General features: G+C 48.6%; 2 protein-coding genes across 5 annotated transcripts in view; both read right to left on the bottom strand.

The window, feature by feature from the left end:
- GOSR1 (golgi SNAP receptor complex member 1) overlaps positions 1–3,206 on the bottom strand; it is a 35,760-nt gene extending 32,554 nt beyond the window's left edge. For 3 of the 4 annotated variants that reach the window (XR_010886191.1, XR_010886190.1, XM_067309533.1), the window contains exons 1-4: positions 3,142–3,206; positions 2,671–2,785; positions 617–704; positions 269–376 (exon numbers count right to left, since the gene is read on the bottom strand). Coding sequence is in view for 2 of the 4 variants with exons in the window: in XM_067309533.1 (XP_067165634.1) it covers positions 269–376; positions 617–704; positions 2,671–2,785; positions 3,142–3,172 (342 nt within the window). In the remaining 2 variants the exon portion in view is untranslated. The remainder of the gene's footprint in view (positions 1–268; positions 377–616; positions 705–2,670; positions 2,786–3,141) is intronic. The other variant, XM_067309534.1, reaches the window with a different exon arrangement.
- Positions 3,207–3,535: 329 nt separating this feature from the next.
- Positions 3,536–17,264, bottom strand: part of CPD (carboxypeptidase D) — a 28,275-nt gene continuing 14,546 nt past the window's right edge. The window contains exons 7-21 of the mRNA XM_067309965.1: positions 16,334–16,501; positions 14,990–15,099; positions 14,392–14,494; positions 13,753–13,895; positions 12,971–13,140; positions 12,036–12,347; positions 10,611–10,806; positions 10,086–10,221; positions 9,121–9,270; positions 8,680–8,775; positions 8,522–8,586; positions 8,216–8,347; positions 7,634–7,819; positions 7,210–7,309; positions 3,536–6,540 (exon numbers count right to left, since the gene is read on the bottom strand). Of these exons, the coding sequence (XP_067166066.1) occupies positions 6,314–6,540; positions 7,210–7,309; positions 7,634–7,819; positions 8,216–8,347; positions 8,522–8,586; positions 8,680–8,775; positions 9,121–9,270; positions 10,086–10,221; positions 10,611–10,806; positions 12,036–12,347; positions 12,971–13,140; positions 13,753–13,895; positions 14,392–14,494; positions 14,990–15,099; positions 16,334–16,501 (2,294 nt within the window). The 3' untranslated portion in view covers positions 3,536–6,313. The remainder of the gene's footprint in view (positions 6,541–7,209; positions 7,310–7,633; positions 7,820–8,215; positions 8,348–8,521; positions 8,587–8,679; positions 8,776–9,120; positions 9,271–10,085; positions 10,222–10,610; positions 10,807–12,035; positions 12,348–12,970; positions 13,141–13,752; positions 13,896–14,391; positions 14,495–14,989; positions 15,100–16,333; positions 16,502–17,264) is intronic.

The following is a 17,264-nucleotide window of genomic DNA, read 5'->3' as shown; positions in this document are numbered from 1 at the left end:
CACAACCAATACAGCACACATTTTTCAGTAATAGAGCATCCCCGAGATATCTCCTGGCCAACCAGTGTGTGTGTATATGTATATATATATTTTTTTATATGCACATATGTGTGTATACATATAAGTGAGTGTATGTGTGTGTATGTGAGTGTGACTACGTACACAGTATGCCCATATATACACAAAACGAACAAGTTATAATATCAGCAAGACCAATAATTATTCCAACAAAGCAACAGAATAAAAGCAAGAAGCATACATTTGTTACCTGTAATATATCTCTGTGACGCTGTAACGTATGCATCAGTGCAGCATTCAGGGATGGGACTCCTGCACTATTTGTGTATTCTGCCATTTTGTCATTTATTCCAGTAAGCTGGAGAAGAAAAACATGAAATAAAATTATTCTTGTAAATTATTATAAGTCGTTGCAAAGCTGTAAAGTAACTTGTAAAGTTATAAGATAGGTAAGTTGAAGGAGCTAGCTCTAATGAGAGACACGCACCTCCAGAAATACTTACCACCCGCACTAGTACTACCCAGACATTTCTGTCACTGGAACCTGTACTGCAGTATCTACTGGAGGCTGAAGTCAAAATACAGTAACTTGCTTTACCTTTCCCAGAAGTTGTTCAATCTCCACAGCCATGGTCTCAAACATTCTGTCCTGGCTCGATCCATTTAAGAGAGGAGTTGTGTCAGAGCTAAGGGAAAAGAAGGGCAGTTACTGAAAAGTACATCTTTTCATGAATGCAAGAAATATGGAAACACTGGTGTTAGCACACTTCATTACCTAAGTTGCCTAGAGGAAAAAATTAAGTTCAGATAATGACATTTCCCTCTCATACTGTGTTGCTGGTCCAGATAAGAGTTAAAAGCATATGTCACTTGGGGAAAATATAACCTCCCCTTGGAAGATATGCCTGACGTTAGACATTTGTCTAGCACCAGCACACAGCAGTACTTGTCTAGCACCAATGTTCCTCTCTCCCCAAGTTTTGAGCTTGACCTTTTCTCTTTAAGTAGGAAGGAACAGTGCAGTATTAGTATGTTAGAACAGTTACATAATTATACATTATTAACACAGTGCTAGAATTTCCCACTGACATTTTATGCAGACAATGTTCCACAGAGCAACACAAACCATACAATTTATCACAATTTCTATTTCATACAGTTCACCTTCCCTATGCTTTTAATGATAAATAAAAAACATGAGAAATCACACCTACTCAACAGAAGCACACCACATAGCATGCCAACCTGCAGAAGTATGACAGCTAACATCTTTCAAAGACTACTCTCTGCTTTGGTAGTCTATCATAATTAGAGTAAGAAAAAGAAGGAAGAAAGTTTTACTTTCCTGTGCAAAACAAGTAAAACAATTAGATTATACAACACGTAATGCATAGCAAAGAGCTAGAAACAAGAGACAGAGATTTGGACTCTAATACAAGAGCAGTATGATCATCTTGAGGCTCCTTCTCAGGCTTACAGAATGAGAAATTCAGGCAAAGACTCAAGAAATGATTCAGCCCTCTAGTAGCATTATATCTAATCCACTAAGGTATCCAATCCTTGAAAATAAGAAACGCTCTGATGATTCAAAGGAACAGGACCAAGTTCACTAATGAAAGTAATGTTTACTCAAAAAGACAAGAAGAACATGAGGCTAAAGCATATGCAGGTTTGCATCTATCAAGGTACACCTTGCAGGATTAAGAAGGATAGGAAGTAAAAATAAGTTTTAAACCAAAAATCAACATGGACACGCACACAGCAGTCATACTCATTACTGATATACAATACTCATAATCAATACTCAAAGAGTGTTATTTTTTAAAGATTGTACACAAGGGAAGAGAAGTTGATTATTAGTGCTGTGGAACCGCAGGAAAACCTCAACTCTGGCCTATAAGCCGGAAAGGCTTGAAAAGTTTTATTATACTAATTCTCCAGTCAAACATTAATCTGCCTACAGCAAATAGAATTTATATATATACATATATATATATATATACACACACATATACATACACATGCACACACGCACACATATATATGTAGCTCTCACTACTTATCTTAGAAGAAAACCAGGAACTAACAGCTACCTTTCCCACAGGGAGAACAACAGAACTGCCCACTTCCATTCCCTACTTTGCTGGTTACTTCCTTGGGCCAGTCGCAGCAGCTCTGTGCCCCTCATTCTTAAAACGGGGATTACAAATACCATACCTTTCCACCCAGGAGGTGTAAGGCTAAATTCACGGAGCACAGGAACTTCAGTAAATGCTGTGGAAACCTCTGCTGTGTTAATACACAAAAAACTAGAAAACAAGCTGATGCGGCCAGCTGTACTGTGCATACAGAGCCCTGTCATCCGTTCATACGCTGTCCCCGCAATTAAAAACCGAAGTTTAAATACAGCTTTCCCTAGCAACATATATGCACCACTGCAGACTGTACATCTTCCCCACTCATGCGTCAGTCCCACTGAATATCACATCCAGACCAATACCAGCATCATGTAACTAATAAGCATTGAAATGAGCTTTTTAAGAAACTGAGCATAAAAGCTATAGGTGGCAGTGGGGAGGCAAATACGGAGCAAACTATAGAAAGAACCAAGCGCTTAAAGCAGCGTTGAAACATAATGAAACGGGTTAGTACCTATACCTGTCGCGCCTTCCGTCTCGGGCGCCGCTGTAGCTGGTGCACAGCTTGCTGAAGGAGACCAGCTTGAGGTCCAGCTCGTTCTCCAGCTGCCTCGCCTGCTTCCTGAGGTCTGAACAAAGCAGCCGAGAGCGGGGAAGGGGTCAGGGGGCCGCGCTGGCGCCCGGGGCCGGGCCCCGGCGGCGCCCCCGCCCGCAGCTCCCGGGGGGTGGCGGAGGGGGGAGCCCCGGGAAGGTGGGGGGCCGCGAAAAGGGGGACCCTCACGGGACACCGCCGAACGCCCGCCGGCCGCGGCCCGCACGGCCGGGAAGAGCCCGCCGGCCCCCCGCCGCCCCCCGGCGCGGCCGGGCACCGCCGCTTCGCGCCCCAGGCGCCACCGGGAGGCCGCCGGCGCCCGGAGGGGAGCGGCCTGCCGCGGGCCGGGCCCTGCGGCCGGGGGGGCCCCCGCCGCCCCCGGGCCCCACTCGCCTTCCCAGTAGTTGCTGCTCCCCGCCGCCATCTTTGTTGTCCAACGTCAGCCGCGGCCCGGCGACACCGCGCAGCCGACAAGGGTGGCGCAGAGCGTCTCCCTCAAGGCGCGGTGGCCGACGGGACGGGCGGGCCTCCCGCCGCGCCGCCACCTAGCGGCCGGGCGGCGCCTCGCCCCGCGGCCGGCGCCGCTGTACAGCGCCGAGCACCGGCGCGGCCAGCCCCGGCCCCGGGGGTGTGTGTGGGGGGGTGTGGGGGGGTGTCGTGCTCATCCCTCCGGCCCCCTCTTATACAGCCACCAAACAGGCAGGAAGGGAAGGGGGCTCCAGCCCGGGGTGGCACCGGCTGTGCTGCCCTAGCTTGGGTAATAGGAAGTACGAGACGAACCCAGAGAGACATCAAAATAGCTTTATACAGATTATTAGATCTCAGTATACAGGTAAAAAAACAGAGGCCCCTCCCCCCGGTACAGAAAGGTAGATCGCACATCACAGATTGATTTTCTGCTTGAATGAAACGCCGATTCAAGTCCCTTCCAAAAATGTACGTTGAAGGCACAGTGCATAGACCTACACGCCCCAGAGACAAGCGCGTGCAGGGGAGCCCGGCTCCTCGCCAGGAGCGGCACGGACACTTCCGCTAACGATGGGCAGAGCGACGGGGACAGGAGGCCAAGCGAGCTGCTCGCTCCTTCGAGAAACGGCTGATAAAACCCCAAGCACTTGCTCACTGCTACCGATCCAACCACGTAGCGAGAACCAGAGAACATGTGGTCCGGGCTGCGTAGAAAAACCTCGTGAGCGTTTACAAAATAATTCAAACCCACATACCTTAAAAAATTTGCACCTACTGCAGCTAATTTCAAAATGAGTTCTTGGGGGGAAAGGGCTGATCCAGCGCTCTTGCACACACTGATTCCTAACGAGGCTTATTGCTAGTGCGACAGAGCTGCCTTAGCGAGGCCAGCTCCCTTCGTTACCTGCTGCCAGAGCAAAAAGGCTGGAGACCTAAGAGCAGTTTGCAAAACCAGCTTTATTAGAAAACCTCAGCTGCGACCCTTGTGAAAGTCCTCAGAAGGAGGAAAAGTTCAGAGATGGGGCAGGCTTAGCACTGCTGAGCGCTGGCCTGCTGCAGCCCCTTTACACGCAGGACAGGGTCACAGCACGGCACCAAACCACATCCCCCATCGGGCAGGGTGAGCCGGGACCAGGCACATGGGACACTTATGGCTCCTGCAGAAACACAAGGCAACGAGAGCAGCTCTTGTGCGCGGCAGCAATGCGGGACAGCAGGAGCACGGGAAACGCTCAGCCTCCTCTCCCCCTTCCCAGCCGACTGCCCCAGCCAGCTTTTAGCCTGTGCTTCTTGCACTGTAATTCCCCATTAAACAGGGAGGAAGTTACAGTGCTGCCTAGAGGGTTGTCCCTGTCCCTCCACCGAGCTGCATGAAATCAGCACGCAGCTGATGAAACCATCAGCATGACCACGCACGCACGGGCTGGGAGGCGCGTCTGCCGCATGCCGGCTCAAGGAACAGCTCCTTCCCCAAGAGACACGGCCCAGCAGCACACGTCACTAACGGACCTCGCTGGGCCGGCAGAGAAGGGATCAGCTCAGGGCAAACTGGGTGCCTACGACTGTGGTGCACCAGGGAGCTTGGGTCAGTGGGGCAAGTATTAAGAGAGAATGAGCAGCAAGAAAAAAAAAAAGTGCCTACGCTCCAATGATAGCTTTCTGCCCAGAAAGCACAGGAGCTTCAGCAATATATAAAGGCTTTGGAAATCAAACATCTAAGGAGTCACAGGTTCCTGGACTCTGTGTTGGTAATGGATTTGGGGGATGCATGCTGCAGCTCTTCTTTCAAAATTCCTGCCAAGTGCTACAGAACAAATTTGGCTGCGGAATCCCCCCTTTCTTCAGCACACCCTTCCTTCCCCCAGGCCCCGAAGCAGCAGACATGCTGCAGAGACACAAGCAGGTGGAGCTCTTGCTACATACTCTGGTGCACTGCTGGTGGTAGCTGGGTAGAGCCACCACCACCAGGGCTTGACCAGAGGATATTTTCAAAGTGCCCTGAGCACTAAATGGTATTAGGTGGACAGGGGAAAAAGGTGTAGCTTTTCTTCAAAATTTAAGACTCAAGTTGGGCCATGGAGGCTCCACAACCTCTCTCAGCTACTCCAATAACATTCAATAAGCAGTAGCCAGATTTCAGTGAGTTTCTCCATGAATCATGGCAGACAACCAAAACTCATCAGGTAGTTGCTTTCTGCAGTATCCACCATAATCAGTTCTATCCCTCTGCTTGGAACAACCTCCAGTTGCTCTTTTGGACACTGTGCTGCTATAACGCTAACACGAGACTACAAAGGCCAGGTCTACACAAATGAGAACCAACCAGAAGTGATGGGGACAGGGTTTCTTTCTTCCCCAGAAGTAAGGAGCAGCAGTACTGCAGAGCTGGCAAGTGCCTGGACTTTGTCAGAGTTCACTGAAGCTCTGACATGTGCTTCTTTCTCCAGCTCACATCAAGAAACCATGTGATTTCCCCCAGCTTTCAGGATGCCAGGTCACTGCATAAGAACTAGCAATACATTAGAGGTGCTCAGCACCCACTACAGAGCACAGTAGGCCACTGCATTTGAAGGTGGAAAAAAGCTCTGAGGGAGCAGCTGAGAACCAAGTGCAGTCTGTTTCCTAAGGCTGCTCTGCAGAACTTGGAGTCCATGTAGGATGAGGCTTCCCCAGGTACAGAGTGGAAAAAAAGAATTCAAAACAGGTAGAGAAACTGCTTTGGAGTTTTGTAACTGTGACCCTACGCAGGTCTTGGGGCACTTCCCCACCATCTGATCACTGCGCTGAGATGCTGGGGAAGTGCTAGGAACTCTGCTGGCCAACCTATTATGTTATCTTTCAAACAGTGTTACATGTACCTCCAGATCTTGACCTAAAAGTGTAACAAGCCATGCCCTTAGCCTGAACACAGCCTCCAACACTCCCCGACTTGCACATAAGTGGGAACACAGCAAATAGCAGAGGGAAGTCAGGAGCTGCCACCCACACCTCTGGAGGACATGTCCTGCAAGCTAATGTTCCAAAACTGAACCACAGGAATCGCCTCCCTCCCACCAGGGCTGGTCCATGGGGAACCTCCTTTTCTGTCCAGGAGGTGTCAGTGCTTGCTGGAGTATAATGTTTCTTCTTCAGTGTCTGTTTCATCCTGGAATTCATGGCTCAGGAGGGACTTCTTTGAGCCGGTGGACATCATGCGGATTTCATCCTCATAATCGTCATGGTGCTGGCGGAGGCGGTGGAAGCCATCCTTGTGTCTGTTGGACTTAATTGAGCAGACGCACCAGATGATACAGGCAGTGAGGACCAGAGCAGACATACTGGCACCTGCCACACAGAAGACATTGGAGTTAATGCCATGTTCCTCCACTGTGGAAGCTCCTATATTTCCCACTGTATCTCTTCCCATCCACAATTACAGCCACTTTTCCTCACTTCACTGTGACCCTGCTCCTTCCTCTTAGGTGACAGAACACATACCATGTGAGAGGCGCTTCCAGAGCAGGACTGCACTAGCTTTACCTTCTGGGCTCATGTCCTAGCATAGCATCACTGAGCTCCTCTGCAGACCACTGGGAATAAACTCTGGTCACCCCAGCAACTGCCACCTTGACAGAAAATCTCTTTATGCTCACCCAGTACCATACCACTCTGAGGGAAACCTCGGGCTAGGTGCAAGACCTCCAAATCCCAGCTCCACACACAAACAGGCTCTCCCCATTCGAACCACCTCAAAGTCCATTTTGGTCCATTTAGATCCCTGCAGTGGTCTCCATTTCTTCCCTTCCTTCTTCCCATCTACCAGCCCAGCACCACCAGATCCAAGGGCTACTGGACCCATTTGCAGGAACAAGCACATGTTCAGAAGGGAAAGCAGGAGGTGGTTCAAGTCTGTTGGCTACTTTTCCAGTTCCAAGACAAGACAAGAGTCATCGTCAGGATGAAGGGGCATAGGAAGAAAGGCTCAAAGATTTGATGAAGAAAGTCTCACACTACCTGCAACAGTTACAACCAGCTCCCTTCGCAGGCCAAATATCTTGTTATCCATGTCAAACACAATGAATACAGAGGTAGGTGCATCGTGGCGTACCAAGACCTGCAAAGACATATGTGAAAGCTCAGACTGTCTCAAGGCTTACACCTCTGTTAGGTGTCCAGAGAAAAGAGGCATTTGGTAACCAGAGCAGGACCAGGCAGATGCCAAAAACGGAGTACAATGTAGAGAAAAGCTATTACTCAGAACAACCCTGCTGTGCTGGGAAATTCTCCTCCATCTATTATATCAAGGCAGAAGACAGCTACTCTGGGCACACAGCCAGCAGCTGAACACAGCCAGCAAGGGCGGAGCCCAAGTGTGAGCATCTAAGGATGCCTCTGCATGACAGGGGGAAGAAAATCTCTGACACAGACATTCACATACCTTGACATGCTTCTGCTGGTACCCATCAGCTATAGCATTGATGTTATGCAAACCTGGAGCCAACAGCACATGGAAATAGCCACCATCTTTAGTATAGACCTTCAAACCTTCATTAAAAACAATAGTGGCTTTAGAAATTGGCTTGCCACTCTTGTCTTGGACAAATCCATGGACTCCTTTATGAACCTGAAACAAAGCAGTTCAAACACTTCATGTTCAAATTGAACAGTCTGGCACATTTGTAAGTAAAACAGGATCTAACCCCCACCCCCCAAAATACAGCCCATCCTCCATTCCTGACCTCCCGTAAGAAATAAGAGTGCACAACACTGCCAAGGACTGCTCAGCCCACTCTGGGGCAAAACTGCATGGAAGTTAAACTTCCATATCAATACGCTTCCTGGTCACTTGGTGCCCCTGCTCAATCCATGCCTCATGCAGTCTAAATTATGACCATCTGTAACTATAAAGCACCAATAAAAACATACAGGATCCCTATACTGTTCCGTTTCCCTCCTCCTCCCCATCTAGCCCACTACCTTCACTCCTTGCCAGAATTTCTTCCCACAGACTGCTGCTCACCTCCACAAGCATGCTAAGGAGAGACTTCCTGTGGTCTGCCCACAGGCTGGGGAGCTGTCCTGCACTTGGGAAATAACAGCAGCTAGTATAAACGGTGATCTCAGGACAATGACCAAACATAACGCTGAAATCCTGCAAAAAACAAAACCATAGTTATGACACAAGAGATGGTATCTACTAAGCTTTGCAAAGATGCAACTGGAGGAGGGGCAGAGTTTTGCCCAGATATCAGAACAAATATGTGTTTTAATGCTCATTTAGAGTCAAGTCTGCAGAGGTGGAAAGCCTCGTGTTGTCATGAAGTACCTTCATACTTCCCTGGTGACTGTGCCATTCAGCGCCACGGATCACACCCCCAGGAATATTTTCATCTGTGACAGCAAGAACACAGTTATCAGACAGATCTGCTCCTGCCAGAGTCTATCACAAGCTGGCCAGCAGTTAAAGGATTGGATCAAGCATACCTGACTTATTTGGACAGCCCGGCTGGCCTAAATGCATCAATGGGTGGTTGTTTGCATACACAGATGCCAAATGCTTCAGTGTTTCTTTGTTCTCCACTATAAAGAGAAGGGTGTGACATTGAGAGTATAGCTGTCACTCACCAGGAGAGCAGATCCTCATCCCCCATGATCCTATGTTACAGTCACACATTATTTAATAAAGCTGACAAACCTCACAGGATACAGCAAGGAAACAGAGTGTTTTCCATTTCTACAGCATTTCAACTTTTCCCTGCCAAAGCCAGTATACAGTTTGCTTTTGATACATCCCTTCAGTATCAGAGAAAACCTGAAATCCCCCTAAAACAGACTGCCGTCCATTGTCCAGATACAAAGGGTTGAATGCAAAAGGAGGTTACAGAGTATAATGCGCATGCAAGGCCTTGGAAGAGCTAATCGTACCTGTCTGCACTGGCTTATCATACGGGTACGTGACAAGCAGAGATCCACCATCTAGCGCAACAGACAGGCTGAAATCCTGCTTCAATATCAAATTCTCTATGATGGCTTTGGTCTCAGGCTCTCGTGTCCCTGAGTATCGGGAGTAATTGCCTGTAAACCAGAACAAGAAATAGAAAAGGGAATTGACAACAGCTTCTTCTGCTATTTGAGAAGCCAACAAAAGTATGTTCCTTGTTAATGCCTGAAATTAAGTCTGCTGCACATATTAGAAAGTTTTTGTTAGATCTCAGCAGACTGCACCTAACAAGTCAAGTAAAATGCCTAGTCCACACTGCCCAGTGGCAGCATTCATCTGCAAGGCTAAATAAACCTGACAATATCGCTATTTCCCCAGACTATTTACTGTGACAATGCAAAGCATGCCTCGTGTGCTTGCCCTCCTCAATGTCACTAAACTGACATTTTCCAAAGAAAGCATTTGGGATGATCCCAACCAAAACCAGTTAGAGAGAACACCTCCATCCCAGGAGGAGGGGTGGACATGGTACTCTGGTATAGAGCTCTGGATCCACAAGGCAATCGCACAGGAACCAGAAAGGCATGAAAAAAGGAGACTGTTCCCAGGGAGCATGAATAGAGGGCATTGTTCAGAAATTGGGGATTGGGAGAAATTAATTAGCAGGAAAAACATTAGATGTTGTCTGATCTCTGGGCTATCCCTAAAGGACTCTGCTTCCTCTTCTCCTTTGCAAACAAGGAACAGCAAGTTACCACCTCTAAGGCGGATTCAAGTTTTGGAAGCTTCCCAGAAGTTGTGCTGCCCAGGCTCTGTGGTGGGAATGCTGCTCTCTTTACAGCTAGACCCTGCAACCAAATGACTATGACCAAGCCCACAACAGATAGAGCAGAAGACTTCTACAGCAACTGACATTTCCACAGGGACACTACGCATCAGTTCACTTTACTTGTGAAGTCTGTGTCCAGATCTCTGCCGTGAGCGTTGGTCTGGCCTATCTTTGATGTGCAGTCTTTCTCCTGTGCTATTTCACGTCCATCTGGATTCAGGGAAGGTACAATCACAATCCGGGTTCGGTCAATTAGCTGGGCAAAAGTAAATAAAGTACAATTAGTAGGATTAATTCTCTGTACATCTCATTTGCCTGGATCTCATCCTAGGAACCGCTGCTTACATTGATTTCACCAGTCTTGAGTGTTGTTTTCAGAACAGTGTTCCTCAGTCAGCAAGGGAGGAACAGACAGATGCTACCCACCAGCTGCAGTCCCACAAGTCAGGGTCTGGCAGTCAGGGCAGATAGCTGTTGAGAGGGGTTCCCACCGGCCCCCACGGATTTCACAACACCTCCCCATTGTTCATGGGATCGCTGCAACCCATGAGCCAGCGTTAACAAGGCAGATCTCTCCCAAAAAGCATCCTCTTCTCAGGATATAACTATAGGGCTCCCGTATGGCCCCCTGCACTAGCTCCTCACCTTTGTAACAGCAGCGTTCTTCTTGTAGTTCATGCAGAGAAATTCTGCCAGTGCCAGGAGCAGCTCTGTACCAACAGGAGCGTTTCCATGAATACCAGCAACAAAGCGGATCTTTGGCTCCTCAGGCTCAGACTGGTTGGGCTTGTTGGAGATTTCGAGGGACCAGAGCTGACGGAACTCGACACTCTGACCCAAACTGCCAAGAGATGAGAAACTGGAGCATCAGTTCAGGAACAGAGCCGAACCCCCAGCCTGGCCCTTAAGGAGAAATCCTGGTGCAGAAAAGAATTACTGCCCACCGCTGTGAGGAGACAGCGAAGGCAAGTGACACACAAAAACCAACTGCATCATAAATGAAGATTAGCAGCAGCACTGAACCACATTCATTATGAATGTCAGTTTGAACAGAAGCATCTGCGTGAGAATGTATCCAGGCCCAGATGTAGAGGACACCCAATGCTCTGTACATCCGTGTATAGCCTATAATGTCAGTGTATATGTGGAACTGCTAAATGGCTCTGTGCTTCCAATTTTTTTCTTCAGGGTGGGATACATCCAGATATCAAACAAATTTATAAAAGCATCCAGTTTAGAAGACAAAAGCAGGCATATTTCCAGTGATGCAGAGGTGGTTACTACAGTTGTGCCATCAAGTTAGCAAACTGAATGCAAACAAAGCAGGGAACAGAATCAGGGCTGATGCAACTGGAAAGACAATAGAAGCTACAGATCAGAACAGCAGCCTTGGCACCAGCAGGGACAGCACATGAGCACGTTGTGCCTGGTAACAACAAGCAAACAAGGTCCTGAGACACAGAGGCCAGATTTGTGCCTTCTGAAGCCGAGAGCGTGCAATAGTGCCACAGGTCACAAAGGAGAGCAGAGGACTACAGACAGCTGGTCTCCTGTAGGAGGGCAGAGACCTTGACTCAAGGCAAGTCAACTCGAACACTATGAAATTAAAATCTGAAGGCAGATAAAAAAGAAAGACCATTTGAGATTTGTAATCCAAACTTAATCACTTTTGCTGGGGACTGTTTAGCAGGGTGGATATCAGAAAGGACTTGGAAAAGAGAGGAAATGAAGATAGAGAACACGGACTGAGATATTTGAAGAAACTTGGGACAGTGTTGGGAATACCATCAGTTCCAAGCACCCCTGGGGAACTGATGGTGCCCCAGATTTAAGGCAGTGAAATGTTGTCTCAGGGAAAAGCATGTGGATGCATCCCTAAGTCTTTGCAGCCAAGGCTCTGACATCATGCCCTCACACTTAGGGCTCTCTTGAACTCAAGCACCATAGGGGAGGAAGGGGACAAGCTCCCCATCTCTGCACCATGTGTTCTTGGCTCATGTCATTTCACTGCTGCCCTGCTACAGGCTGCTGCTCAGGTAGGAGCTGAGTGCTGCTGCTTTGAGTTCCCACCTGGTGAGATTTGTGATGTGGGGGTAGTTCAGATTGAGGCCTCGGAGGAACTCGGAGAGGTCCTTGTAAGGGCGGTATCGATAAGGAGAGATATCCCCCGATGAGGTAAGCAGGAGGTGCTCCAGGCCATTCTCAGCAGAGAGATCTTTGATCAGCGTCTCAAACTCCTTCTTGTTGGGGTCGCTGGTGTTCGGAGTGTTCAGGACTGGCACCTTCCCCTCCTCCACTTTGGAGTCTGTCCGTGAAAGAGTGAAGTTGACCTGCACCCCACCTTTGCTGTCAACCTCCACCATCTTAGTTACTGGATCGTACCTGCCCAGGGAAGAGAAGGCAGAAGGAAACGTCAGGGGTTCAAGGCCCCACACACCAAGCCACCCCCCTTCCCAACTAGACACCCATGTGGGACTGCTGTTGCTCCCCAGCCAAAAGAGTGAGAAGCATAAAAGCAAAGGAGGACACTCCAAAGGGACATGGGAATACCAGGACGACAGGAAGCAGATCAGGGTTCAGCATGGTGCTGGGCTGCTTTTGGCACTGGCTTTGCAGAGTTACATGGCAGACAGGCAGGGGAATAAGTCAGGCAGCTGAACCCTTTGGGTTCAAAGGGCAACAGGGTCCTGCCAGCTGTAGAAGTGAACTCATTTCTGTGGGCAGCTGCCTGCAAGAGGACTTCCCCTAAGGATGCTAAGTTAACAACTCCTTCCCCACGGAAAGACCCACACCACCTCCAAACATAGGAAGATTTGGATTCTACACTGTCGCCAGACAAGCAGCCTTTGATATCAGTGTAGCATCACTTTGTTAACTCTGCATAGGCCAGAGGGCAGGGGAAACACCCATGCCTACATTTGCTGCAGACAGAGGGAACGGGCCTATTCCTAACTGGGAGGGTTCAGCATTGCAACTGTTTGTTCCTTGTGCCACAGCTATCTCACCCTCGAGCAGATGCTGTGATTTTGTATATCCCCCGGACCAACAGGCGCCAATAGTCTCCATCCTTATAGGTGGTGAGCGGGTGGTTGATGTCAGCAACGCTGATGGTGGCATTGAGAATGCCCCTTCCGTCTGTGGCGTCCAGCACAAATCCCCAGATGCCGCGGTGAACCTGAGCACAGATCCGGAGCACTGCTCAGTGCCAGCCCACCCAGTAGTGGGATGGCGCATCCTGTCTCCTACCGCACACACCACTGCGGGAGCGCACACACTGAGACACCACCAGCTCCCAGCCCGCAAAGTACAGCACTCCTGGTGGAGCAACACGTTCCAAAAAGAGTTCAGGTTAAACCTGCTAGCAGCTGGCATGGACAGAGGTCACTCGATGAGCACAATGAGCAATTGTTTGCCCTGCAGTGCCACCACAGCACTCTGCTCCACACCTTTGTTTGCATGCCCCAGGTGCACAGCACTACTGCCAGGCCCATCTCAGGTCCCCAGGGAACAGCACATAAAGGCCATTCCAGTCTTGGGAAAGCCATGATATCTGTAAATAAAAAGCCTACTTCTGCAACTCCTGGCTGCTGCTTCCATACGTATTTTTGGTATGTTGAGAAGGAGTGGGGGTGGGGTCAAGACACGTTCTGATTTCTGTTCAGCAGGTACCCAGTCTGGCCAGGAAACAGCACTCACTTCAGCCTGCAGATTAGCCTGTTCATTCTGGCATGTCTAATGCAGATCCCAGGGGCAGCTCACACAGTTGCTTGGGGTCAAAGCATCTCACCTGTTTCATGAACTGGAGAAGAGACCTGCGGTTCTGCTCCCAGTACTTTGGCAGCTCCTCTGCTCTTGGATATTTCACACAGCCCAACTCAATGGTCACTTCAAAGCAGTTCGTATTTAAGTAATTCCAGTCTTGCATCCCACCTACAACAGGAATGTAGAAAAAGCTTGACCAGGTCTCCTGAAGGCAATAGTAGCATAGCTCAAAAAATCAGATAGTAGAGAAAGATGAAATACTGACTACACCATGCATTTTATAGCCATAGAGAGAAGGCTTTTACACAAGGCAAGATTCAAGCTTCAAAGGGATGCCAAAATAGCAGGCAAATAACCATCCTCCTTGTAAATGCCTTTCATGCTAATATATTGCTGTAAAGTTTTATGAAACCACTTTGCTGGTAGCCAGAAAATAAACTAGAGTATAAATTCTTTCCCTCAGGAATAACTTAATCTGGGTACATTATTTAGGAGGTTATAAAAGAAACCCAACTTCCTGTAATCTGGGCAGACCAGTGCAGTTTTTGTGATTGATCAGATAGAGCTTTAAGCTGCACGTTTTAGCTTGGAGATGAACAACCAGAGAGACTTAAGGTCCAGCACTATTAAAGCTGTAGACATATATACTCCACGTCCACTTTACCTGGAACGTTGTACCACTGAGCCCCATTAGTGATGCCATGTGGGAAGTACTCAGTGGGGTACATGTCCTTACAAGGGCTTCCCTGATACATCTGTGCATTTTCCTGAAAAACAAGATGCAGCATGTGAAGCTGAGTGTCTGCACTCTGTCGCCACCGGCACTTTTGTTCTAACATTAGTCACACACTGGGGGCTACCAAACACAGAGGTTCACGCAGGCATGCATTTGTACAGCTGCAGCACAAGCTGACTGCACCCACACCCAAACACAGGTCACTGACATGCTTGCTTTACTCCTGGCCCATGCACAGCGTTTTCTACCACTCTTCAGCGCATGCATGAGTAACCCACTGCTACAGCCTCCCACACCTACACAGAGCGCTCTTCCTACAGTGCCTGCAAACAGAGCATGCTGGCATCTGCTTATGGAACAAGAGCCTCCAGCAGGACCTTTCTGCTGTAATCCAAGGAGCCTGCAACACTGAGGACCCCCATGGGAACAGTACCTGCACCTCTTTTCTACTAGCAGCTCAGGAGGGTTATGGCAGAATCAGGAGTTAACCCAGCAGGATGTGCTTGTTTTCACATTAGAGTTTTACCTTGGAGTATGACAGTGCCAGCTGCTGAAACACAGCATCATCTGGGGATTTACTGTATATGGCTATTCCTTGTTCATCATCATCAAAGGGGTAATTAACCACCAGAGAACCTGCAGGGGGAACAAGATTTGACTCGTAGCCGCACACTTTCCAAGTGACCCCTCAGCCTAATAGGGGAAATTTTTCTTTTTCCCCCCCTCAAAGACTTCCAGGAACTAGGTCTTGTGTTTCTTAAGACTTGGCATTAAATATAGCCCTAAACCCAATGGATGGAAGAGACAATGAAAGCACAGGAAGAGATAAGACCACACCCAGTTGGGAAAGTGAACCCAAGCCGCAACACATCAAAGGTTTGACCTTCACATGCAGGAGAGATGAGGACAAGCTCATAATTATCACTTTCTTAAAGGAGAAAAAGCAAGGGAAGGAATTTCCCAGAACATACAGCAGTTGGGCCAAGGGCTCCATGTATCTTTTTAGCATTCTAGAGTTTATTGTAAGCACTGGTAGGTTATAACATCTTTGGCTTATTCAGGTTTTCCCTCAGCAAGTCGTACTAATAGTACTGTGGGACCTCTCTGCTGTTGGAGAGCTGCCAGCCCCCCTCTTACCCATGAAAGGTATTTCTGTGCTACAAAATTTAACATGCTAGTACAAAGCAACCACCTGCAAGTTACTACAGCTACAAGCCAGCAGACAAACTGTCTAGGGAATAAGATGCAATACAGAGACTTAATTTAGATCACTCTAAAAAGATAATTAAATTACAGCAAATTTCGTAGTTCCGCCAGGAAATTCAAGGCGGGGAACCCTTAAGATTACATCTCGTTCCCTTCACTTTATAAATATTATGAAGCCTCCAACAGCCGCAGCACTGTCACATACACAGAACCAGCTGCTGAACAGCAGCTGACAAGAGAATCCACTCCATCTGTCCCATCTCTCAACAGACAAGGCACCAGCTACCCCCCAATGCACACGTCCCCTTCAGAGAAAAGGCCGAGATCGTCCCAGCAGCCTCTTCAACACCCTAAAAATGTGTTTGGAAACATGGTTTTCATCCTCTTTGTTTGCACCTTCTGCTCTTTCTTCCAGCAGCACAAACCCCAACCTACTGACAATAGGTGTCTTTCACTCTTTTCTGTGTAGGTCTTTCAGAAATGGTCTCATCCTGGGGCAGGAACCTGGCTGGATTTGCTCCTGCCATTTCACAGCAGTGCCAAGCACAGATTGCTCTCTACCAGAGCTCCTCAGTTCATTCCTAGAAACGGCGTGGAGACATTGCTGCAAACCCCATCCCTCAAACCTCAGCCCAGGGGAAGGAGCCTGGTTTGATTGGCATACCTCCATGCAGGTTTGCTGAGAGTACAAACGGGTAAGTCTTTAACCAGCTCATGACAGCGAGAGTTTCTGGCTGCGGAGGGTCTGTCACCTGGAAGAACTGATCTGGGAAGTTCCGGTTCAAGTCATAGTTGTTGCTGTTGTTCCTGCCAATGGTGCCTCCTCTGTCTCCTGAAAGTTAAGCACAAGCTAGTGCCCTATGCAAGTTCACACTTCAGTGTGGAGGCTGTGTCCCCTTACCACAGAACACCCAGAGACCTTTGGTAAATGGAAAACTGCAGAGAGCATTATAGTGTTGGCATCATATACCCCAGAGCCATGGGACAACCCCACTCTCCTTCAGTGGGAGGTCTGCTCTGTGCATGGAGGTCTCTGGGGGCCCCTCCAGCAGGTGCTCGGACAGGCTGTCAGTGTCAGCCAAGCCGCTCCTAGCAGAAAGGCAATGAACTGTGGAACAATCCAAGCAGCCAAGTGTCACGACCACAGAAACCTCTGAGTTCACCTTTTCAAACCAGCTGGACAAGTTCTTTGTTAAACCCAAGCAGAGTTCTACTTCCAGAAAATTGTTCTGATCAGGCTTTGTTCTGCCAATCTGCGATAGCCACGCAGTTTTAAGGACTTCCCTGAAGGACTTTTTTGCCAGTTTCAACACCACGATAGAAGTCAGTATTATCCTTGGACAAGTGTTCTGCAGACAGCCTGGCTCCCACACCACATGTTACGAAGAACATGGACCAAAGCAGAGCGAGTATGAGCTACGTCAAAGGAATGCCTTTTTTTAAACAGGCCTTGGGAAAGCCACAGACCATAAGGGGACCCAAAGAGGGGCAGCATACAGCATTGCTGAAGCATAAGAGCTCTCTGCAACTGCTTTGAGCATCACTCGACAGCCCACTTCCTGCAGTGCAGGGTCCACCCACTCATCCCAGAACAC

The sequence above is a fragment of the Apteryx mantelli genome, chromosome 22, assembly GCF_036417845.1.
Source record: "Apteryx mantelli isolate bAptMan1 chromosome 22, bAptMan1.hap1, whole genome shotgun sequence".
Taxonomy (NCBI): Eukaryota; Metazoa; Chordata; class Aves; order Apterygiformes; family Apterygidae; genus Apteryx; species Apteryx mantelli.
This window is presented reverse-complemented; position numbering and strand designations above follow the sequence as displayed.